At 45.9% G+C, this 25,175-nt stretch overlaps 1 protein-coding gene across 4 annotated transcripts in view; it reads right to left on the bottom strand.

Moving 5' to 3' along the window:
* The window catches only part of LOC140430327 (protein LSM14 homolog A-like), a 115,469-nt gene that overhangs the window by 32,566 nt on the left and 57,728 nt on the right, over positions 1–25,175 (bottom strand). For all 4 annotated transcript variants that reach the window (XM_072517774.1, XM_072517776.1, XM_072517773.1 and 1 more), the window contains exons 3-5: positions 16,916–17,048; positions 10,287–10,409; positions 5,013–5,180 (exon numbers count right to left, since the gene is read on the bottom strand). In XM_072517774.1, the coding sequence (XP_072373875.1) occupies positions 5,013–5,180; positions 10,287–10,409; positions 16,916–17,048 (424 nt within the window). The remainder of the gene's footprint in view (positions 1–5,012; positions 5,181–10,286; positions 10,410–16,915; positions 17,049–25,175) is intronic.

The following is a 25,175-nucleotide window of genomic DNA, read 5'->3' as shown; positions in this document are numbered from 1 at the left end:
GTAAGCAACGCGGCAGGTTGTTACATGAAGATATGGGTTCAACGACAAGGAAAATTAGGAGAAAAGTTAAGAGGAAATATAACTTAGGAAAGGTTACTGATCGAGGTGTTAAGATTCAAAACAGAGGTAAAAAAGCCAACATAAGTGTACTTTACCTGAATGCTCATAGTATTCGGAATAAGGTAAATGAGTTGATGGCACAAATCATCGTGAATGACTATGATTTAGTGGTTATTACTGAAACATGGTTAAAGGATGGTCACGACTGGGAGTTAAATATCCGAGGGTATCAAACTATTCGGAAAGACAGTGGATGGTAAGGGAGGTGGTGTAGCTCTGTTATTTAAGGATGACATCCGGGCAATAGTAAGGGATGACATGGTGCTATGGAGGATAAGGTTGAATCCATTTGGGTGGAAATCAGGAATAGTAAGGAGAAAAAGTCACTGATTCGAGTAGTCTATAGGCCATCAAATAGTAACATTATGGTGGGGCAGGCAATAAACAAAGAAATAACAGATGCATATAGAAATGGTCCAGCAGTTATCATGGGGGATTTTAATCTACATGTCGATTGATTTAACCAGGTCGGTCAAGGCAGCCTCGAGGAGGAGTTTATAGAATGTATCCGCGATAGTTTCCTAGAACAGTATGTAATGGAACCTACGAGGGAACAAGCGGTCCTAGATCTGGTCCTGTGTAATGAGACAGGATTGATTCATGATCTCATAGTTAGGGATCCTCTCGGAAGGAGCGATCACAATATGGTGGAATTTAAAATACAGATGGAGGGTGAGAAGGTAAAATCAAACACTAGTGTTTTGTGCTTAAACAAAGGAGATTACAATGGGATGAGAGAAGAACTAGCTAAGGTAGACTGGGAGCAAAGACTTCATGGTGAAACAGTTGAGGAACAGTGGAGAACCATCCAAGCGATTTTTCACAGTGCTCAGCAAAGATTTATACCAACAAAAAGGAAGGACGGTAGAAAGAAGGAAAATCGACCATGGATATCTAAGAAAATAAGGGAGAGTATCAAATTGAAGGAAAAAGCATATAAAGTGGCAAACTTTAGTGGGAGACTAGAGGACTGGGAAATCTTTAGGGGGCAACAGAAAGCTACTAAAAAACCTATAAAGAAGAGTAAGATAGATTATGAGAGTAAACTTGCTCAGAATATAAAAAGATAGTAAAAGTTTCTACAAATATATAAAGCAAAAAAGAGTGGCTAAGGTAAATATTGATCCTTTATAGGATGAGAAGGGAGATTTAATAATGGGAGATGAGGGAATGGCTGAGGAACTGAAGAGGTTTTTTGGGTCAGTCTTCACAGTGGAAGACACAAATAACATGACAGTGACTGATAGAAATGAGGCTATGACAGGTGAGGACCTTGAGAGGATTGTTATCACCAAGGAGGTAGTGATGGGCAAGCTAATGGGGCTAAAGGTAGACAAGTCTCCTGGCCCTAATGGAATGCATCCCAGAGTGCTAAAAGAGATGGCTAGGGAAATTGCAAATGCACTAGTGATAATTTACCAAAATTCACTCGACTCTGGGGTGGTCCCGGCGGATTGGAAATTAGCAAACGTGACACCACTGTTTAAAAAAGGAGGTAGGCAGAAAGCGGGTAATTATAGGCCAGTGAGCTTAACTTCGGTAGTAGGGAAGATGCTGGAATCTATCATCAAGGAAGAAATAGCGAGGCATTTGGATGGAAATTGTCCCATTGGGCAGACGCAGCATGGGTTCATAAAGGGCAGGTCGTGCCTAACTAATTTAGTGGAATTTTTTGAGGACATTACCAGTGCGGTAGATAACGGGGAGCCAATGGATGTGGTATATCTGGATTTCCAGAAAGCCTTTGACAAGGTGCCACACAAAGGTTGCTGCAGAAGATAAAGATGCATGGCATTAAGGGGAAAGTAGTAGCATGGATAGAGGATTGGTTAATTAATAGAAAGCAAAGAGTGGGGATTAATGGGTGTTTCTCTGGTTGGCAATTAGTAGCGAGTGGTGTCCCTCAGGGATCAGTGTTGGGCCCACAACTGTTCACAATTTACATAGATGATTTGGAGTTGGGGACCAAGGGCAATATGTCCAAGTTTGCAGACGACACTAAGATAAGTGGTAAAGCAAAAAAAGTGCAGAGGATACTGGAAGTCTGCAGAGGGATTTGGATAGGCTAAGTGAATGGGCTAGGGTCTGGCAGATGGAATACAATGTTGACAAATGTGAGGTTATCCATTTTGGTAGGAATAACAGCAAAAGGGATTATTTAAATGATAAAATATTAAAACATGCTGCTGTGCAGAGAGACCTGGGTGTGCTAGTGCATGAGTTGCAAAAAGTTGGTTTACAGGTGCAACAGGTGATTAAGAAGGCGAATGGAATTTTGTCCTTCATTGCTAGAGGGATGGAGTTTAAGACTAGGGAGGTTATGCTGCAATTGTAGAAGGTGTTAGTGAGGCCACACCTGGAGTATTGTGTTCAGTTTTGGTCTCCATACTTGAGAAAGGACGTACTGGCACTGGAGGGTGTGCAGAGGAGATTCACTAGGTTAATCCCAGAGCTGAAGGGGTTGGATTACGAGGAGAGATTGAGTAGACTGGGACTGTACTCGTTGGAATTTAGAAGGATGAGGGGGGCTCTTATAGAAACATATAAAATTATGAAGCGAATAGATAGGATTGATGCGGGCAGGTTGTTTCCACTGGCGGGTGAAAGCAGAACTAGGGGGCATAGCCTCAAAATAAGGGGAAGTAGATTTAGGACTGAGTTTAGGAGAATCTTCTTCACCCAAAGGGTTGTTAATCTATGGAATTCCTTGCCCAGTGAAGCAGTAGAGGCTCCTTCATTAAATGTTTTTAAGATAAAGATAGATAGTTTTTTAAAGAATAAACGGATTAAGGGTTATGGTGTTTGGGCCGGAAAGTGGAGCTGAGTCCACAAAAGATCAGCCATGATCTCATTGAATGGTGGAACAGGCTCGAGGGGCCAGATGGCCGACTCCTGCTTCTAGTTCTTATGTTCTTATTAATGGAATCAACTCAACTGCAAAACTCTTGCAGAACTCAATGGGGAATCCATCAGCCCATCTGCATTCACCCAATACCTTTCAGAATCTCCTCAGGACTCAATGGGGATTCCAGTTCCTCCCATCTCTCTCTTTCCACCGATGGAAAGGATAACCCATCTAAAATCTCCAGCATGACCGAATTCTCCTCCGGGAGCTCTGATCTATAAAGATTTCAATGGAATGCTTTGAAAGCTGCGTTGACCTTAAACAGGGCGGAATCCAAACTGCCACCCAAGTAATGTGCATCATTTCCCAGGAAGCCGCCTGCCACCTTAGCTGATGAGTTCAAAGGCAACCGGCCTTCTCCCCGCATTCATAAAATACCCCCTTCGAACTCCGCAGCTGACTCACCGCCTTACCGGTTGATAACAATTCAAATCGAGTCTGCAGCTTTTTTCTGCTCTCAAGCAACTCGGGGCCAGGGGTAAGCAAGTACTGGTGGTCCACCTCGAGGATGGAATCCATCAACCTCTGTCGCTCCATCCTCGCAGGCCTTTTCAGATGTGCTTTATAGGAGATTATCTCCCCAAATAACCACGTTAAGGGCTTCCCATAGAGTAGAAGATGTGATAGACTCACTCTTGTTAAACTTGACACATTCCTCAACGGCGGAGAATAAGTTCTCAAAATTCTTTATCACCCAACAATGTCATATCCAACCTCCATGACGGGCGCTCAGAGGGACCTACCTGACTCTTGGACCACATCCACAATTGTGAAGCATGGTCTGAAATCACAGTAACCGATTACCCCGCCCTCTTCACCCAGGGGGAGAAAGAACCCCCCTTCCCCCCAAAAAAGGTGAGTCCAAGTCAGGAGTAGAGGCCAGTAACCTCCTAATATACCCTGTATCATCCCACTTTGGCATATAGACACTGACCAGGACCACCAAAGTGGCCTCTAAAGACCCACTGACCATAACAAATCTCCCACCAGAATCCACTATGACCATGGCAGACAAAAAAATTAAACTGTTGATCAAAATTGATAACCCCCCAACCCCCCCCCCCCCCCCCCCCCCCCCTCCAAAAGAGTCCGGATAAAATACCTGATTCACCCACTCCTTCCTTACTCGCAAATGAGTCTCCTGCAAAAACCCAACATCGGCACTCAAACCTTTCAGGTGAGCAAACCATCATGGGCCACCATATGGCCCATTTGGTTGGGCTATCCAACCCCCTTACGTTCCAGGTGACCAACCGAATTGAGGGCCTTACATCCCACCACCCCATCCCCATATCCTGGAGACAGTCATTTTCACCGAAAAGGGTTATCCAAAAACTACTTTGGAGTCCAGGCATGAGGCCAAGATGGCCGCCAAACCCACCAGCAAGACAAAACAAAGAAAAATCTGTATCACCGTCAGCAAACTCCCCCCCCCCCCCTCCCCCCAACCCGCACTCCCCATCACCGCCCTCACATGCAAATTCACATTCCAATAACCATAAAACAAACGAAATACCATGCCCACAACTAACCCCAAACCCCAAAACACTTGCGCTCATTATCCCAAACCAAACTAGCATAATGAGCTGCAGCTACCCCCACCACTTCGCTCCCATTAGTGAGCAAAGTCTTCAGCTAGCAAGGCCCGAGTCAGAGTTGGGGAAAAAACATACTGCCCAGACTGAAAACGCCGTAGACCAAAACCCCTTCAAAAATCATATTCCAGCCGGGAGCTGTTTATTCCCGATTACAACAAGAATTCTAAGAATTTGCACTGCTCTATTAATGGGATGCATTTCACACTAGTTGAACCCTCACCAAACCTGTATTGTAGGTAATCTGTAATACAGCATCAAGACATGAGATTTACATGCATCTCCAAAAAGGCAAACCACACCAGCGTACACTCAAGCAGAAGGGAGAATTGGGACAAGTTTCTTGGATTCAAGACTGCAACCTGTGAATTGGACACAAACTCAATTGGTACCTTTTCTTGCATCATGAGAGTCTGTTGGTTTGTGGTGGTGAACTGATGGCAGGGGTCTGGCTAAGACAGGACTCCTTCTGCCTACAGGAGCCTGAGAAGCATTGGTCTGCACCGCCTGTTCCATTGGCGGACTTTTCCTTAAGGAATCCAGCTTTGGGCTTGATCGACCTAAAGAAAATGCGCCAAATACAGACATTAAAGACACCCGCTCTCAAAGACTGTATACTGCAAGTATCTGGAGCTGAAATCGATGTTGGCTAACCAGAGGCTGAGCGTGCAAGGTTTCAGAACGACAATGACTTGCAAAACTATATACACACACATGGAGTTTCAAGCACCTTCATGGCTTCTCTCCTTGCTCGCTGACCTGTGAGGTAGGCAGAAGGTTCCCAAGTTGCTGCCAATATCCTAAACCAATGAATAGGAAACGTATCAGTTGTCCAGGTGCATCGTGGAGATGGTCAGTCCCTCTGCCCAAGAACCCTTATCCTGCCCTTCCCCCTGCTTGCATTGTGTCCAATATACACCACCTCTTTCAGCATAGTTAACAGAAGGGGATAGTGAGGGGAAGGTCAAGAAACCCTAGAAGAAGTTCATAAACATGTAGATGTTAAATATATTTAGTGTTGGCTTGGCTCAGTTGGTTGTGGGGTCTGGAGGAGTTAAAGGGAGGTGGTGCGGTCAACTCTGTCAAATTTGACAGATTGGTCAGAGTAGGAAGAGGATGAATTGTTTCTTGGAATCACAATCACATAGGATGTCATTCGTGGCTTTGATAAGTGCTGTTTAAATGTTGTGGCAGGGGCAGAACCCAGAGTGGAGAGGTTCAGACATGAGATGTGTGGGTAAAATGAACACAGATCTCAGAGGTCCCAACACATTTGAGGACTGAAAGAAAAGGAAGGTTGGAGATGGGACAGGAGATCAAAGAACAGATGCGTCAAAGGTGTGCTTTTTTGAAGAATGGGTGAAGGAGGCAGATTTGAAAGGTGGATGAGGCACGAAAAATCACCTCTCCTCATTCTTTTCAAAAGCATCATCCGGCATTTTTCCACTTGGGTGAAAATTACAGAATAGCAACTATGAAGCCTGGAGCACTGCCTCAATTGAACATCAAACACTACTTCCAGGAAGTTGCCATTTCCACAGCCTTCCCAGCCAACAAAAGCAACCATCTTTCGGGCTCCCCTACCTCATTCCTTAATCCTGCCTCTTTCATGAAACCTATCCCCTGCACCCCTACAGCACTGCACTGATGCGAGAGTTGCACTCTACACAAAAGTCTTGTTGTCGACGTACTTAGATAGCCATATTTTGGAACATTGCAAATGGCTCAAATGTTATTACATTTTTCAAGCAGCATCATCCAGTTGATCCTCCGTGCGAACTGTCCAAATGAGAAGCTAGAGAAGTGTAACTCTCATTGACAGTAAAAATAATGACAAAGTTAGTTACTATTACGGAGACTCAACTCGGTTTGGAACCTTAGTTAAGGGACAATCCACTCCAACCACCTGTAATAAACTAACCTCCCTATATATGAAAAGAAAAGGATATGGATGGCTCCTGGAATGGGTCAGTTGGTTAAGTGCCCTGGTTCAAGCATTACTCAGGTTTTATGAATGGAGAAACTCCCAGATTTGTTCCCGTGTCTGTACTGGGATTACTCATTTCAGTCAGGATATTGACTGGCTTTGAGGCTTTAAGGTTCAGGAATGGGAAAAAGTCAAAGCAGGATTCCTATTCCCAATTTCAATCTACTGACCCCTACTGGGTTATGGGGATAGGGTGGAGGTGTTGACCTTGGGTAGGGTGCTCTTTCCAAGAGCCGGTGCAGACTCAATGGGCCGAATGGCCTCCTTCTGCACTGTAAATTCTATGATAATCTATGAGATGTCACCTGTACAAGCTGGACGGGCTGAACCTCAACAGAGCTGACATTGAGTTCCATGCGGGCATTTTGCCTACGCTGTTCGGAGGATTTTAAGCTAACTTGCAGGGGTGAGGGAATCAAGAGGAAATGAGAGAGAGGAATACCAGGATGCGCAATATACTGGGAGGGACTGAATGCACTAATTTAGCAAGTTAATCTAGACAACAAGGACTCCTGCTTCAGGTTACTAATCATTGACCACATCTCCGCTTTCAACACCATAATCCCGGCCAAGATCATGTCAAAGCTCCAAAGCCCGAAACATAGGACTTGGGTCCTCACTCTGCAATTGGATCCTCAACTTTCTGACCCATAGACCACAATCAGTAAGGATAAACAACACCTCCTCCACGATAGTCCTCAATACTTGGGCCCCGCAAGGCTGCGTGCCCAGCCCCCTACTATACTCCTGATACACACACACACAACTGTGTGGCAAAATTTGGCTCCAACTCCATCTACAAGTTTGCTAATGATCCGATCATAGTGGGTCGAATCTCAAACAACGATGAGTCAGAGTATGGGAAGGAGATAGAGAACCTAGTGGCATCGTGTAATGACAACAATCTCTCCCTCAATGTCAGCAAAAATAAGGAGTTGGTCAATATCTTCAGGAAGCGAAGCATTGTACACACCCCTGCCTGCGCCTGTTCGGGTACACTGAGGGAGAATTCAGAGTGTCCAATTCACCGAACAAGCACGGAAAAGAGAAATGATCCTGTCACAGACATGTTATATTACCTTAAATGGGGAAGGGAAGGCAAAATGCAGAGCTCTCTGGATGAAATAGGAGATAGAAATGAAGATAAGGGAAAAAAAGTGCACTTATGACAGGTGTCAGGTAGAAAATAGAGTAGGGTCAGAGGGGAGGTGAAAAAGCACATTAGAGAAACAAAGAGGGATTATGAGAAAAGACTGGCAGCCAACATCAGGGAAATCCCCAAATCTTTTATAGGCATACAAATCGTAAAAGGGTGGTGGTAAAAGGAGTAAGGATCTAAAAGGGAATTACTTTTGGAATCTGGGGGCATGGCTGAAATGAAAATTTTGCAGCAGTCTTTACAAAGCAGATAGTTGCTCCCCAGGACATGGAGATAGATGAGGAAACTTTGTCCCTAGAAGAGTTCAAAATCGTTAAGGAGGAAGTGTTGAAATTGTTGTCGGTACTGATAAGGCACCAAGACCGGATGAGATGCATCCAAGGATATTGAAGGAAGTGAGAACAGAAATTGCAGGGCGCTGGCCATAAACCTCTCTAGACTCAGGGGAGCTGCCAGAGGACTGTAGAATCCTAAATATTACACTCTTGTTCAAAAAAGGTTAAGGATAGCCACAGCAATAACAGGCCAGTTTAACATTAGTGGTGGGCAATTGATCAAACTTCCAGAAACAATTAGAGATCACATGAAAAAACATGGGTAGACTGGGAAGAGCCAGCACCCCGATACCGAAATCGCGGCCGGCACCAGGGCGAAGAATCCAGTTTGACGCCAAAATTGGGCCCGGCGATTCTCCGGGCACCAAAACGCTGCGTCACCAGGGAGTGCACCACGCAGCCCGGGCCATTGCCAGAGGCCCACTCCGACATCCTCCGCCCCCAACCGACCGAGTTCCCGACAGCGTGGAACTAACTTGGTATTGCCGGTTGGGATGCTCGCGTGGCGGCTGCCGACTCAGTCCGCGGCCGCCCTGGTCTGGGGCGGGATGATCAGAGGTCGCCGGGGGGGGGGGGGGGGGGCTTATAGGCGACCAGGGAATGATTGTGTGGGCTTTGAGGGTCGGCGTGTGGCTGATTGGGGAGTCGCTTTTTCGGATCCAGCTCTGGAGGCCGCCGCCGTGCACATATGCGGCCTCTGACCTGGAAGTGCAGGGGCCCGAATCTGCAGCAAATGTTACGAAATTTACTCCGGGCCCCTGCTAGCCCCCTGCAGGGCTATGAATTCTTGTCACTTTTTTCCAGGATTTTCAGGAGTAAAACTCCACGGTTTTGACGCCAGCTTGGGGACATAGTCCCAATAATGGAGAAACCAGCCCATGGACTTTCAGAAGGCATTAGATGCAGTGCCACACAACAGACTTGTGAGAAAGGCTACAGCTCATGGAATAAAAGGGACAGTAGCAACCTGGACGCAAAACTGGCTGAATAGATCTTGGTGTGCAAAGTTTGTGGATGACACAAAACTTGGAAGTATTGTAAACTGTGAAGAGGACAATGTAGAACTTTAAAAGGACACAGACAAGATGGTGGAGTAGGGAAGATAGGTGGAAAATGGAAGTTCAATGTAGATGTGTATGAGGTGATGCATTTGGTTGAAAGAACAGGGGAAGAGACAATATAAAATAAGGGATAAAATTCTTAAATAGGGTGCAGGAGCAGAGGGACCTGGCTGGATATGTGTAAAGATCATTGAAGATGGCAGGACAGGTGGGGAGAGAGTAGTTGATAAAGCATATAATACTCTGGGCTTTATTAATAGGGGAATAGAGTACAAGAGCAAAGCGGTTATGCTGAACTTGTACAAGACATTAGTTAGACCTCAGCTGGAATATTGTCACTCTATAGGGAAATATGTAAATGCATTGGAGAGATATTTACAAGAATGGTTCCAGAGGATAGATTGGAGAGGTTGGGACTGTGCTCCTTCGAAAGAAGGTTGGGAGGAGATTTGATTGTGATGTTCAAAATCACGAGGGGGCTGGACAGAGTAAATAGGGAGATACTGTTCCAGCTCGTAAAAGAATCAAGAATGAGGGGGCTCAAATTGGAAGAGATTTTCAAAAGAAGCAAACATGTGAGAAAAAACTTCTTCACACTACGAGTGGTTCAGGTCTGGAATCTGCTGCCTGTGGTGGAGGCAGTTGAACTGAAGCATTCAAGAGGGCATTAAATGATTACTTGAATAGAAACAAGATATGGGGAAAAGGCTGTGGAATGACACCATGTCATGATGTTCATTTGCAGAGCCAGTGCAGACACAATGGGCCAAATGGCCTCCTTCTGCACCACAGCAGCTCTGATTCTGTGGGGTCCACTGACTGCTTTGTCATGCATCTGAAGAACAACCAATTGATAAGATAGTTAAGAACACTCAGCCCTTGAAACCCCAGCTCGAAACAACGTACAAAGGGAATGGTTGAAATAGACTGCATTTCAGATTTTCAGAGTCTTTTGAGGGCCCTGAAGCATTTTCATAATGGTGAATTCAGACATTGCAAGGGTGACTGTACACAATTGAAAATTTACAGCAAACATTCATAAGTGCCCTCTCTCTCAATTCTTAAATGGAAACTTTTGATTTCATAATTTGACATTAAAAAAAATTAATATGTTAAAGCCTTACCCTGAAAAGCTAATTGCAATTTCAGTGAGCCCATATCAGGTTTGACGGTCGGACCCAGTGAGCTGGTCTGTGTAAGTGATGCGAAGCTGGTTTTGTTGCTGTTGAAAGATGACGAGGGACCTCCTGTTTGTGTGCAGTAACAATAACAAGGGGGAGAATTCAGAAAAAAGGATAAAAGATTACAAAGATCTTGCCATCATTGGCACATCAGAATCTATTTTTACAAACAGTACAAAGCAAAACACATTCCTTTCCCAAGCTCTCTTACAAATTACTTGTTTAACTGTAAAAATTCAGTTTAAAAAAAGGTCACATCCAGATTCATGGATACAAACTAACCCTCAACCGTCGGACATGAAGCAATGTCGTGCTCAGTTTTGAATCTTTGAAATGAAATATCCCCCACCCAATGTGAAGGTTGGACTCAAGATTACTAACGGGGGGAATCACAACCATGACCATTGGAGGATTGTTGAATTATCACAGTGCAAATTCTATTCTTTCCTCCACATCATAAAGCCAAAAAACATTTCAAACAAAATCTATTATATATATTGACATCAAATCTACATGTAACAAACTTCACAAACACCAGGGGTCAGCTGTGACAATGCATGACATGCGGAGGCTGGTGTATTTGTAAAACCCAAGTTACGGTGTTCCAATTTCTTCAATAATAGCTCCCCAAATAAAACAGGAATTCAGGAGGAACACTTCACTTCAGAAGAGGTGCACCATAAAGTAAATGCTGTTTACTGTAAGAATTACTTGAGGCTTTTCAGATCACCCTTCTTCAGAGATGACCTTGGAGAAAGCGGCACAATTGGAAACGCATCCAAATCATTTTGTCCCTGCTCAGAATAGAATCCATTCTATTGGTCATTTTCAAAGAGAAAATGTCAACTTTTTGCAGAGTTAATCTTCAAATAGAATTAGACAGGAACTGGAAGTCAAACACAGCTCCATCCTCATGCAACAAAGCTATTGGGCAGCACAAGTGGATAGCACTGTGGCTTCACATCGCCAGAGTCCCAGGTTCGATTCCCTGCTGGGTCACTGTCTGTGCGGAGTCTGCACGTTCTCCCCGTGTCTGCGTGGGTTTCTTGATAATGATAAATTGCCCTTAGTGACCAAAGAGATTAGATGGGGTTATTGGGTTACAGGGATAGGGTGGAAGTGAGGGCTTAAGTGGGTCGGTGCAGGCTCGATGGGCCGAATGGCCTCCTTCTGCACTGTATGTTCTATGTTCTAAATTGAGGCGTGCCAAATCACCCTGTTCATATGAAATCGCTGGTCAGAGATGGTGGAAGATTTCTATGGTTGATACCTGTCGATTAGCTAAAGCTTGCAATTTGGATAGCTGCATTCATAGAATTTACAGTGCAGAAGGAGGCCATTCAGCCCATCAAGTCTGCACCGGCCCTTGGAAAGAGCACCCTATTTAAGCCCACACTTCCACCCTCGCCCCGAAACACAGTAACCCTTTGGACATTAAGGGGCAATTTAGTATATGGCCAATCCACCTAACCTCCACATCTTTGGACTGTGGGAGGAAACCGGAGCACCCGGAGGAAACGCGTGCAGACACGGGGAGAGTGAAAACTCGAGGAGCCGAGGTCCCAGGTTCAATCCCGACCGTCTATGTGGAATTTACACATTCTCCCCGTGTTTGCGTGGATTTCGCCCCCACAACCCAAAGATGTGCAGGCTAGGTGGATTGGCCACACTAAATTGCCCCTTAGTTGGAAAAAATGAATTGGGTACTCTAAATTTATATTTTATAAAAGTGCAAACTCCACACAGTCACCAGAGGTCAGAATTGAACCCATGTTCCTGGTGATGTGAGGCAGCAGTGCTAACCACTGTGCTGCACGCACAAATTGAGGCAACAATCATTTCTCGGTCATTTGGCTAGGGTCAAGTATCAGATCAAGCCCAAGATGAGGTGCATTGCCTTTACTTGTCAGGTTGAATCTTGTGCGTCTCTCTTGTGGAAACTTAAGTGGCTTCAATTCGAATTGGTTTTTCAAACAAGCAATGAGATGGATTAAGGGTTTGCCCTGCCCAGTCTGCGCATTGGCTTTGTAACTTTAAGGATGGGATTTAAAAAATTTAAAAACAAATGAGGGAGCAAGCCACAGATCAAATCATCAAGATTTCAATCCCAAAGTAAGCTGATTTCAGCCAGAGCAACAATATGGTGGCTTTGGAAGGTGAGGTGGAAGGTGAGGAAGAAACTGCTGAGCCACTTGTTTCTATGATGTTGACAAGGTAGATTGAAGCCTCTAAATGGATGAACAAATAGATTGGGTTTGGCTGCGATGCCCTGAAAGATCCAACCATTGACTACCATAGTTTTAATACAAATAATGGCCATTTGGGTGAACTTCTTGAGGGTCTCCACATTAGTGGAGCAGTGAAGGGGGAAGAGGAATGGAAACAGAATTGTGAGATTCAATACAGGTCAGCATTTCAGAATTGATCTGCATGGAGCTTGGTTTAAAGCTGAGATTTAGGAGTGAATGGATTCTTGTAGAGATGGTGGAAATCTGGAGTCATTCGAGAACAGATGCAATCAACTCTGCCATTCTTTCTCAATATCGCTGCTGAACTTCAAAATAGATCTATTTTGGGAGCAGCATGGTGGTGCAGTGGTTAGTACTGCTGCCTCACGGCGCTGAGGACCCGGGTTCGATCCAGTCCCAGGTCTCTGTCCGTGTGGAGTTTGCACATTCCCCCAGTGTCTGCACTGGTCTCACCCCACAACTCAAAAGATGTGCAGGCTAGGTGGATTGGCCACGCTGAGTTGCCCCTGAATTGGAAAAAAAATTGCATACTCTAAAATTTATATTTAAATAAAGATCTATTTTGTTGATCGTCGGTCATGCGCAGGGTGACCACATTCTGCTGATTTCCATCCGTGCATTTTTTTCCTACCAGTATGACTGAAGTGATTCACACACAAAGCAAGGGCAAGAAAAGTGAGGTGCGTGCTGATTGCTCACAACATCAACTGACAGTCGTATCCTCCCTCTGCATCCCAAGTATAAATATTTATTTTGTTTTCACCATTTGAAGATGATAGTTTTATTAATATATAAATGATTAAGCATTTTCTAAAACTAGTTATGAAATATTTGGCATGTATTTAATCTTATTCATGGGGTCACTGTTCGCCAACAAGCCCGATTTCAATCTGTAGCCCATGGAGATGAAGGAGAGCCACTTGTGCAGCCCACTCACTAGCCCAGGTTGTCCATCAACACAATATAGACTTAATGTCACAATTCCAAGGGTGTGCAGTGAAAGGGGTGCATACGCATAGATCTTTAAAGCTGACAGTATGTACTGATTTCCCACCTACAGTTCTTGACAGGGCCCTCAACAGTGTGCGGTCCATCTCCCGCGCCACTACCCTTGCCCCCTTCCCTCCCTCCCAGAACAAGGATAGAGTCCCCCTCGTTCTCACATTTCATCCCACCAGCCTCCGTATGCAAAGCATAATCCTCCGCCATTTTCGCCAACTCCAGCGTGATGTCACCACCAAACACATCTTCCCTTCACTCCCTCTGTCAGCATTCTGCAGAGACCGTTCCCTCCGAGACAATCTCGTCCACTCCTCCACTATACCCAGTACCGCTCCCATCACCTATGGCACCTTCCCATGCAATCGCAGAAGGTGTAACCCCTGCCCCTTTACCTCTTGCATGCTTAACATCCCAGGCCCAAAACACTCATTCCAGGTTAAGCAACGTTTCACTTGCATCTTGTCCAATTTGGTCTACTGCATTCGCTGCTCCCAATGTGGTCTCTTCTGTATCGGAGAGGCCAAACGCAGACTGGGTGATCGCTTTGCTGAGCATCATCGGTCTGTGCGCATTCAGGACCCTGACCTTCCTGTTGCTTGCCATTTTAACAAAAGACCGTGCTCCCATCCCACATGTCTGTTCTTGGCCCGCCGCAATGTTCCAGTTAAACTCAACGCAAGCTGGAGGAACAACATCTCATCTTTTGGTTAGGCATGCTACAACCTCCCAGTCTCAACATCGAATTCAACAACTTCAGATGATCAGCTCTACCCCACCTCGATCCATTTGTTTTCATCCCATTTCATTTTAACTGTCTTTTACCATTTCTTTTTTAATACGTATTTAACCCCCCCCCCTCCCCCACACACACAATCTTATCCACCTTTCCTTAACCGTACTCCTCATTGCTTCCCCCTTCCTCTCCCCCCACATATACAGTTCATCCTCTGATGTTAGTTTCTCTACTGTTTGGCCTTTCACATCTTTTGTTCTCTCTGGGGACTGCCATTAGCACTCTTTCCCCTTTGTTTCTGTGGCCTTTAGCACCCGGTTTCCCTGGGTTTCTGTGGCTATGACTCATCTTTCATTCTCACTCCACAGTATAAATATTTCCCACTTTCTCTGTCTGTTAGCTTTGACAAAGAGTCATCGGACTCGAAACGTTAGCTCGTTTCTCTCCCGACAGATGCTGCCAGACCTGCTGAGATTTTCTCTTTCGTTCCAGCATCCGCAGTAATTTGTTTTTATCCAGTATGTACCGAGAGCGATTATCAAAGCATATGGGATCTTGGGCTTCATGAATAGAGAGCACAAAACCAGGGAAGTTCTGCTGAACCTTTATAAAACTCTGGTTAGGCCGCATGTAGAGTTTTGTGTCTCGTTCTGGTCACCACACGTTTGGAAGGATGTGAGGATCGTTGAGAGAGTACAGAGGAGATTTACCAGAATGTTTCCAGGGATGAGAGATGTTAGGTTGGAGAAGCTGGGGTTGTTCTCCTTGGAGCAAAGGAGATTGAGGAGAGATTTGATAGAGGTGTACCAGATTATGGCAGGTTTAGATATGGCAGACAAAGGGAAACTGTTCCCATTAGCTGATGAAACGAACATTAGGGGACACAGATTTTAAAGGTCTTTGGCAAGAGATGCAGGAGAATATATGTGGAAGAACTTTTTTTCTTTTCCTACAGCTCGTCGCCATGATCTGGGATCTGCTGGAAATTAGATGGGCACTTTAGGGAAATAAGCTTGCACTGCTACGAGAATAGAGTGGGTGGGGGGGGGGGGGGGAATGCGACTGACTAGACTTTTCTACAAAGGGCCAATATGGGCTCGATGGGTCGAATGGCCCCCTTCTGCGTCATAATGACTCTATGGCCACGACCTGCATTTGAAACTCAAGGCCGATACGGAGAACTTCAACAAAGTATCATTGGAGAAGTACCACCAAGTGAGGAGCACAGGAGAACACTTGGTTCTTTGTTTCAATACTTGATACAGATTGAAAATTCCCTTATCCCAAATGCTTGGGGCTGAATGTGCGTCGGATTTTGGAATTTGTCCGTTTTCAGAATGTACAGCGCGTGTTGGGAACTGTACGTGTGCTGTGCGTTGGCAACTGCGCATCGCCCAGGAGCCTTGTGGGATTTCCCTCGTGACGCCACGTTGGTGCTCCAAAAAAGTGCAGATTCTGGAATTTTTTGGGTTTTCGGAATTTCGGATAAGGAATGCTCAACCTGTACTTAGGTTTAAGTGCGAGCTGGACTGTTGGAAGTAAGCAGATTCAAGCAGAGGCATCACCATCAAACCTAGTTGGTTTTTCACCTGACATCCATTCACCCGACCTGAAATTCCACTCAAGGCTCAGGATTATCTTCTGTAAGAAAATTGCTGGATGACACTGGAGGAAGCTGCTGAGCATGTGGTGTGGCAGTTTTGAATTACAACTGCTGCAGCAGAGGAACAGTATGGTCTCAGTCAACACACTCCAGCAAACTTGGATCATTCTTCTACCAAAGTCTCCAACAAAAAGGCTGGTGACCCGAGACCGTTCGCGAGGGACAAGGAGAATATTTTGACAGTTGTTTTTTAAAAAATGGTGCACCCAAAAACATTGAAGCCTGGAGCTCCTCCCTGAAATTCCTTAAAGTAGTAAGTCCACACTGGATGCGCCTATTTTATATGCAGTACAGAAGTGGCAGTGTGATGTAGTAAATTAGTTCTTCCAGTTAGATATCTAGTGTTGAATCAAATTGCTTTGTTTTGGTTGCAAATCAATTAATCAAGAGGCCCAGTCTGCACTGGGAACAACACGGAATTGAACCCGGGTCTCTGGAACTGTGAGGCAGCAATGCTAACCACCGTTCCACCCCAAATAACCTAACCAAATAACCCAACAGAAAATTGATCTTACTCAACCAAACCTCACCATCAACAACTCCCAATATATCCCATCTCAACTTGCTCCACAACTTCAAGAATAAAAGAGACCTGCAAGGCTGCAACCATCCCTTCATTGGAGGATAGGTAAAACCAAAGCAAAATTCCACCAGACATAACCTGGGATCTACTCTCGCATCAGTCACAATCAGGAGATAACATCAGGAGAACAGCACTGCTCTTCAAACAGTGTTTGGGATCCTTTAAATCCACTTCAGCAGAAATACATGGCCTCCGCTTCAAGAACGATGGCTTTAACGATGCAGCATTTCCTCTATGCCACATTTAAGGGAGCAGCAGCAGCAGCAGCACTGGGTGGAATCATTTCTAATTTGGAGGATCTTTCCATTTACTAACCTCATACAAAAATAATCAAAAACTTACCGACACCCACGGCATTGTACTGTTGCGTCACTAGCGGGCTTGGCCCAAACTGGCTGTATGCTGGCATTCTGCTGAATGGTGGATAGGAACCCACGGATTGGAAAGAAGAGCTCGAGGACGAGCCAAGTGAAGACTGTGGAGGGAAAGAAGAAACAAATGGTGATGATCCAGCCATAGAGTCCCAAGGAATCAACCTGCAGCTTACAAGCTCCACTCTCCTCCTTGATATTCAATAATTTCACAGCCAAGTAGTTACCTTGGTGGGAAAATTATTGGATAAAGTTCTGATGAATGGTATGAATTGTAATTTTAAAAGATCAAGGACGTTTAGCATGAAGTTATTCAGAGGCAGTTGTGTCTGAATAACTGAATCTTTGTAGGGGATAACAAGGAGGATTGATGAGGGTACTGCATTCAATGCAGTCTACATGGATTTTAGCAAGGTTTCAGACAAGGTCCCACATGGCAAACTGGTCCGAAAGTCAAAAGCTCATGGGAGGCAAAATGGATCCAAAACTGGTTTAGTGAGAGGAAGCAAAAGGTGTTTATGGACCTGGAAAGTGGTTTCCAGTGGAGTTCTCCAAGGTTCAATATGAAGTCCTGTGCTGATCGAGGTATATATCAATGATTTAGACTTAAGATACAGGGGGCATGATCAAGATGTTTTCAAGCACGACAAAAATTGATTGTGTGATAGGCAGCGAGGAAGAAAGCTGTGGATTACAGGAACATATCAATGGATTGGTTAGGTGGGCAGAAAAAAAACAACTGTAAGTTAATCTGAAGTAGTGCAAGGGAACAAGACAGCAGGGTGTCACAGTGGTTAGCACTGCTGCCTCAGTGCCAATTCCAGCCTTGGGTGACAGTGTGTGTGGGAGTTTGCACATTCTCCCTGTGTCTGCGTGGGTTTCCTCCAGGTGCTCTGGTTTCCTTCCACAGTCCAAAGATGTGCAGGTTAAGTGGACTGGACACGAACAATGAGCGGGGTTATGGGGAGAATGGGCATGGGTAAAGTGCTCATTCGAAGGATCAGTGCAGATTCGATGGGCCGAATATCCTCCTTCTGCACTGTAAGGATTCTACAGTTCTATGAACACATAATAAATGGTACAACTCTGAGGAATGTAGAGGAACAGAGGGGCTCTGGGTTGCATATTCACATATCTCTGAAGGTAGAAGGAGTCACGGTAACATCTGGGATTTCCTCCTTTATTAGTTGGGGCCTAGAGTAGAATGGCAGGAAGGTCATGCTGGAACTGTACCAAAACAAAAACTGTAATTAGGCCTCAGCTAGAATACTGTACAAACTTCTGATCACCACATTACAGGAAGGAAGTGATCGCACTGGAAAGGGTCCAGAGGAAACTTGAGGATGCTCCAAGGAATGGAGAATTGTATTTTTGAGGGAAGACTGGATAGGCTTGGGTCGCACGGAAACTTAATTGACCTATGTAAAGTTGAGGCCGAGATAAAGCAGATAGGATGAACCTATTTTCCTTAGCAAAAGGGTCATATTAATTTTGTAAATTAGTGTTAAATGCATAAAGGTGAGACATTCATTGTCCAATGTGCACTTACTAATGGCCACAATGACACCGTCATGTGGGAACCAGGGGTTTAAGCCGGAGGAAGACAGGTGGCATGTATGGGAGGTGGAGAGAGATGAGGCTGGCGAGGGTGAGGGATTTGTATCTGGAGAAGAGGTTTGCATATCTGGAAGAGCAGCAGGAGTGGATCAAGCTGCCGAAGGGAAGCGAGTTCAGGTATATGCAAGTGAGGGACTTTGTGCGGAAGGAATGGAGAGGGTTTCCCAAGCTGCTGGAATATACCCTGTTGGAGCGTTTGCTGCTTGCGGGGGAGGGGGGGGGGTTTGGGATTGGATTGGGGATATTTATGGGTGGCTGAGGGAGTAGGGGGAAGCGCAGTTAGTGAAGATTAAGGAGAAATGGGAGGAAATGGGGGGGGGGGAGAAGAGATAGGACAGGGAGGTTGTGTGAGGCAATGTGCAGGGTGGCTTCAATCTCCTCGAGTGTGAGGATGAGTTTGATTCAGTTTAAGATGATGCATATGACTCGGGCAAGGATGAGTGGGTTCTTCAAGGGGGGTGGCAGACGAGTATGAGAAGTGTGGGTGAGGACCAGTGAATCACACGCATATGTTCTGAGGCTGCAATAGGTTTTTAAAAAAAATACATTTGAAAAAAAACTAATGGCTGCAATATTGTGCTACCAGTCAGTCACTTGGATTCCTCTCCAGGAGTCTGTCACTAAGATTCGGAAAAAACTCATCCACTTCATTCAGGAAAAAAAGGATGCACAGGGTTGCTGCTGAGATACTGAGTCTCCTGCTTAAGGAGGCCAGTCAGGCAGCGGTGTGCCCGGTGGCGACTTTCTGCCTTCAGACCCTGCAGCAATACTTCTACATTGAGCCTGTCCCCAGATGCTGTGCAATGATGACATATTCTTCTCTTGCCATGTGCAGATCAATTATGATCTGCAGCTCTTATTCACAGACCTGGGAGATCTCATTGCCTCCTTGCTGGAACTTCCTGTCTTCTACCAGGAACTTATCAAAGTCTGGAGCAGTGTTGCTTCCCACCGGAGCTCCCTCCCATCAGAAGTAACAGATAGCGTTTGAGAGCTCAGGAATCTGCATTGCCACCAGTACAGGTTTCATGCGGCAGGTGGAAAAGGGGGCTTGGGCTGCTGGGGTGACCAGAGTGGGGGATATGTTGGATGGCAGAGGAGAGGGCAGGATGCTGGCACAAGGCTAAAAACCTAAGTACAGGAAAAATTCAGCAAGTGTGGCAGCATCTATGGAGTGGGAAACAGAGTGAACTTTCAAGTCCAATATGACTCTGCTTCTGAACTGAAGAGAGGTAGAATTGGGATTTTTTTTTTTTTTTTTTTAAATGGTGGTCTGCAAAGAGAGAGGAGGTAAAAGGGGGAAGATTGTTACATCTCTGTAGCTGCATGGGGAACAGGCTGAAATAATGGGCATACCAGGACCATCCTACTTGAGGATTTTGGAAAGGAGGTAGAAGCAGGCTGTGCAGTGTTGGGGGACTATGAGGTTGGAGGCTGTGGAGGGAAGATCTCGAGAGGAGATAACGTCAGTAACAATCCTGGAAAAAGTGGCTTGATGGTCCAGGGGAGACAGGAAGAAGTATCTGCAAGTTGGCGCTCAGACTTTGCAAGGTATAGGTTGGTACAGCAGGCAACAACAGCACCGCCCTGGATAGCAGGTTTGAGCAAAGTCAGGGTAGATCTGAGGAGTTCGGGGGAGTCAGGTTAGAATGGATATGGGGAGAATGGACGAGGGGAGAACAGAAATTCCGACAGCATATATCACGTTGACAGTTCACCATTTTATTTCACATCTCCAGGCTCCACAGTGGTTAACACTGCTGCCTCACAGTGCCATGGACCTGGGTTCAATTCCGGCCTCGGGTGACTGCGTGTGGGAGTATGTACATTCTCCCAGTGTCTGCATGGGTTTCCTCCGGTGCTCCGGTTTCGCCCCCACAGTCCAAAATGTTCAGGTTAGGTGGATTGGCCATGCTAAATTGCCCCTTAATGTCCAGAGATGTTCAGGTTAGGTTAAGCGTTACTGGGATAGGGCGGGGAAGTGAGCTTGGGTGGAGTGCTCTGTTAGAGGGTCAGTAGAAACTCGATGGGCCAGATGGCCTCCTTCTGCACTGTAGGGATTCAATGATCCTGCTCTTATTATTTTGGCAGGGCCCTCAAATGTGTCCACTCCATTTCCCACACTTTTGCCCTCCCTCCCAGAACCACAATTTGGTTCCCTCATATACTCGTTCCACCCTACAAGCCTGTGTATTCAAAGGATCATCCTCTGCCATTTATGCCAGCTCCAGTATAACACCACCAGTAAAGCACATCTTCGCCCCATCCCAGGTCGCTGACTGAAGGGATTGTTTCCTCTGGGACACCTTGATCCACTCTTCTGTCACCCCCAACACCTCATTCCCTTCCCATGCAAGTCACGTGAGCTGTAACACATGGCCTTTTACTGCCTCTCTCTTCACTGTCCAGGTGCCTATACATTCCAGGTGAAGCAGCAATTCACTTGCACTTTTTGCAATTTAGTCCACTTCATTCACTGCTCACAATACAGTCTTCTCTACATTGGGGAGACCGAAGGCAGACTGGGAATGCCGCTGCTCAATCCGCAAGTATGATTACCCGACCTTCCTATCACTTGCAATATCGGTTCACCTTCTTGGTCCCATGTTCACGTTTCTCTCCTTAGCCTGCTGCAATGTTCCAGTGAAGTCCAAAACAAGCTGAAGAAACAGCACCTCATCTTCCATTTAGGTACTTTACAGCCTTCTGGACTCAACATGGAGTTCAGGCAGCACTACGGGCAGCACAAGTGATTAGCACTGTGGCTTCACAGCGCCAGGGTCCCAGGTTCGATTCCCTGCTGGGTCACTGTCTGTGCGGAGTCTGCACGTTCTCCCCGTGTCTGCGTGGGTTTCCTCCGGGTGCTCCGGTTTCCTCCCACAGTCCAAAGGCGTGCAGGTTAGGTGGATTGGACATGATAAATTGGCCTTAGTGACCAAGAAAGGTTAGGAGGGGTTATTTGGTTATGGGGATAGAGTGGAAGTGAGGGCTTGAAGACTCGATGGGCCGAATGGCCTCCTTCTGCACTGTATGTTCTATGTTCAACAACTTCACACCATGAACTCTTGTCATCCATTTTGAATTTTGTTGCCATGTGCCAGTCTGTATTATGCTATTGCTTCCTGACAAAGCAGACCTTCATTCTGTGATTAACACCTACACTGGACCAATGCTGTATTTCTTTACTACAACCATTACCACTCTCTTTGCCTTTTGTTCCATGACATCTTTGGCATCTCCCCCACCCTCTAACCTTCCCTGTATGTTCCACCTGGTCCTCCCCAATTTCCCAATGGCATAAAACCCATGGTGGCATAAGAGGTATTGTAACTGGATGAATAAATCGAGAAACCCAATATCTGGAATTGAAAGTCGAATATCACTATTTAACCACTGTTGTCATGGAAGAATCCACTTGGTTCACTGATGTCCTTTCGGGAAGATATTTCTGATACCCTTACCTGGGCTGGTCTACGTGACTCCAGATCCACAGCTTTGTGGTCGACTCTGAAATGCATCTGAAATGACCTCGTAAACCCCTCAGTTGTATCAAACTGCTTCAAAGCCCAAGGAATTTATGGGCCACCAGGCATTGATCGAGGCATCGGAAACGACAACAGCAAGCTCAGCTCTGTCGATCCTGCATAGTTATTTTTTCTAACAAATGGGGGCTTGTGCCAAAATTGGGAGAACTCATAGAATGGTCAACAATCATACCCAGAGTCATACCTTACAAATCATATCCCAGACACCACTATCACCATCCCAGCGTATGGCCTGTCCCATTAGCAGGCCAGGCACAAAAGTGGCAGCACGGAGGTTTACAGTCGCAAGGGGTTTTCCCTAGAGAGTCCTCAAGCTAGTCTCCAATCTCCATTAAGTCTCATGCCATCAAGTCGAACACGGACAACAAAACCTCCTGTTGATCACCACGTACCGTTCACCTTCAGCTGATGAATCAGTATTCCTCCATGCTGAACACAGTTGGAGGCAGCACTGAGGGTGGCAAGGGCACAGAATATACTCTGGGGGCAAGGACTTCAATGTCCATCCCCACGAGTGGCTCAACAGCACCATTACAGAAAGAGCTGGCTAAGTCCTAAAGGACAAAGCTGCTCGACTGGGTCTGCAGCAGGCGGTGAGGAAACCACCAAGAGGAAAAAACATACTTGACCTCACCCTTACCAATCTGCCTACCGCAAGTGCATCTGTCCATGACTATCGGTAGGAGTGACTACGGCACAGTGGCTGAGGAGGCCTCCCACACACTTCCCCTCCCAAACTTGCAGTCCCTCTCTGTGCTCTCATCAGCAGCACACATGGGAAAGAAGCGACCGGTGATTGAAGGTGCAGCTCAATGCAGAAGGTTTCTCTTCCGCATTTATTGGTGACAGAACCAATCAATGTGATTAAACGGCTCTCTGAAATGGCTGAGCTATCCAGCTCAGTTGAATCAAACTTTTACAAAGTCAAAAAGGAATGAAACCAGTTAGACCACTCACTATCCGGACACGAACATATATGATGAAATGGCTGAAAGCACTGGATTTTGCAACGGCCACGGGCTCAAACAATATTCCGGCAACAGTAGCAAAAAGCCCGTGCGATATCAAGCTGCGCTTGCTTACAAATGCTCAGTTTGTGTTCCACCAGGAGCACTTATTTAGCTCCGAACCTCATTCCAGCCTTGGTGCAAACATTGATACAAGAGCTGAACTCCAGAGGTGACGTGAGGGTAACTGCCCTTGGCACCAAGGCAGCAATTGATACGGTATGGCATAACGGAACCGAAGGAGGTGGAAGAAGGAGGAGGAGGAAGAAGGAGGACAAGGAGAAGAGGATGGGGAGAAGAGGATGACGAGAAGGAGAGGATGAGGAGAAGGAGAAGAAGGAGAGGATGAGGAGGAGAAGGAGAGGATGAGGAGGAGAAGGAGAGGATGAGGAGGGGAAGGAGAGGATGAGGAGGAGAAGGAGAGGATGAGGAGGAGAAGAGGATGAGGAGGAGAAGAGGATGAGGAGAAGAAGAAGAGGATGAAGAAGGAGAAGAAGATGAGAAGAGGAGAATGAGAAGAGAATGAGGAGAAGAGAATGAGAAGAGAATGAGGAGAAGACGAGATTGAGAAGATGAGGAGAAGGAGAAGGGGATGAGGAGAAGAAGAGGAGGATGGGGAGGAGAAGTAGAAGAAGAGGACGAGGAGGAGAAGAAGAAGAAGGAGTAGAAGATGAGGATAAGAAGAGGATGAGAAGAGAATGAGGAGAAGAGAATGAGCAGGAGAAGAGGAGGATTAGGAGAAAGGGATGAGGAGGAGAAGATGATGAGGAGAAGAAGAGGATGAGGAGAAGAAGAGGATGAGGAGAAGAAGAAGAGGATGAGGAGAAGAAGAAGAGGATGAGGAGAAGAAGAGGGGGATGGGGATGAGGAGAAGAAGAGAAGGAGAAGAAGGAGAAGACGAAGGAGAAGGAGAGAGGTAAGAGAGAGAGAGAGAAAAAAAAGAGAGACACTCTGTTGGTTGGAGTCATACCCAACAGAACGGAAGATGGTAAAAGTTAGAAAATGCTTGGAAAACTAAGCGGGACTGGCAGCATTGGTGGCTTCAGAAACAGTATTAACAGATTGGAGCCCGTACAACTCTTAAGAAATTTGTTGTGGTTTTTCAAGATCGATCAACTCAGCTCCAGGACATCACTGCAGACGCTCATCGGAACAGCCATTTTCAATTACCTTCCTTCCATCACAAGGTCAGTGGTGGAAATGTTCACTCATGACTGTACTTTGTTCAGCACTATTTACGACTCCTCAGATAATGAAACAGTCCATGTTCAAATGCAGCAAGACCTGGACAATATCCAGGCTCGGGCTGACAAGTGGCAAGTTACATTCACGCCACACAAGTGCCCTGCAATGACTACTTCCTACAAGAGGCGGCCAATAACTCGCCTCCTGACTCCCAAAAGCCTGTCCACCTGTCCAAAGTTACAAGTCTCCACTTTGCTAGATGAGTGCCGCTCCAACAACCCTCGACAAGCTTGACACCATCCAGGAAAAAGCCGCTTGATTGCTCCCCTTCCACAAACTTTCAAACCCTCCACTACCGACACGCAGTGGCGTACCAGAGGAAGATGCACTGCAGGAACTTATGAAGGCTCCTTTGACAGCACCTTCCAAACTCACGACCGCTACTATATGGCCACACCATCACTCGATATTTCACTCCAAGCCATTCTTGCAAATATCCGTATATCGCTGTTCCTTCACTGTCAAACTCCTGGAACTTCCTCCCCATCAGCACTGTGGCGTGTGGCGGCATCTACACCACATGGACAGCGGTGGTTCAAGAAGGCAACTCATCCAGTAACACACATATCACAATTTATTTTTTAAATTCATATTTCTACTCTGGAACTGGGGAGAGGGAGAGTCCTATTGGAATCAAAACATTAGTTCTGTTTCTCCCCAGAGGCTGCCAGAACAAAGTATATCCAGCAGTGTATATTATTATTTCAGTTCACCCGCATCTGCAGGATTTAGATTTTAATGTTGCCACAAGAGCAGTATCGTGGAGATATAAATATCCAGCTCACGGTCAACGCCATCCGAAATATTAAAAACACGG

This window comes from Scyliorhinus torazame, chromosome 10, assembly GCF_047496885.1.
Source record: "Scyliorhinus torazame isolate Kashiwa2021f chromosome 10, sScyTor2.1, whole genome shotgun sequence".
Taxonomy (NCBI): domain Eukaryota; kingdom Metazoa; phylum Chordata; class Chondrichthyes; order Carcharhiniformes; family Scyliorhinidae; genus Scyliorhinus; species Scyliorhinus torazame.
Note: the sequence above shows the minus strand (reverse complement) of the source record. Positions and strands in the feature narration are given on the sequence as shown.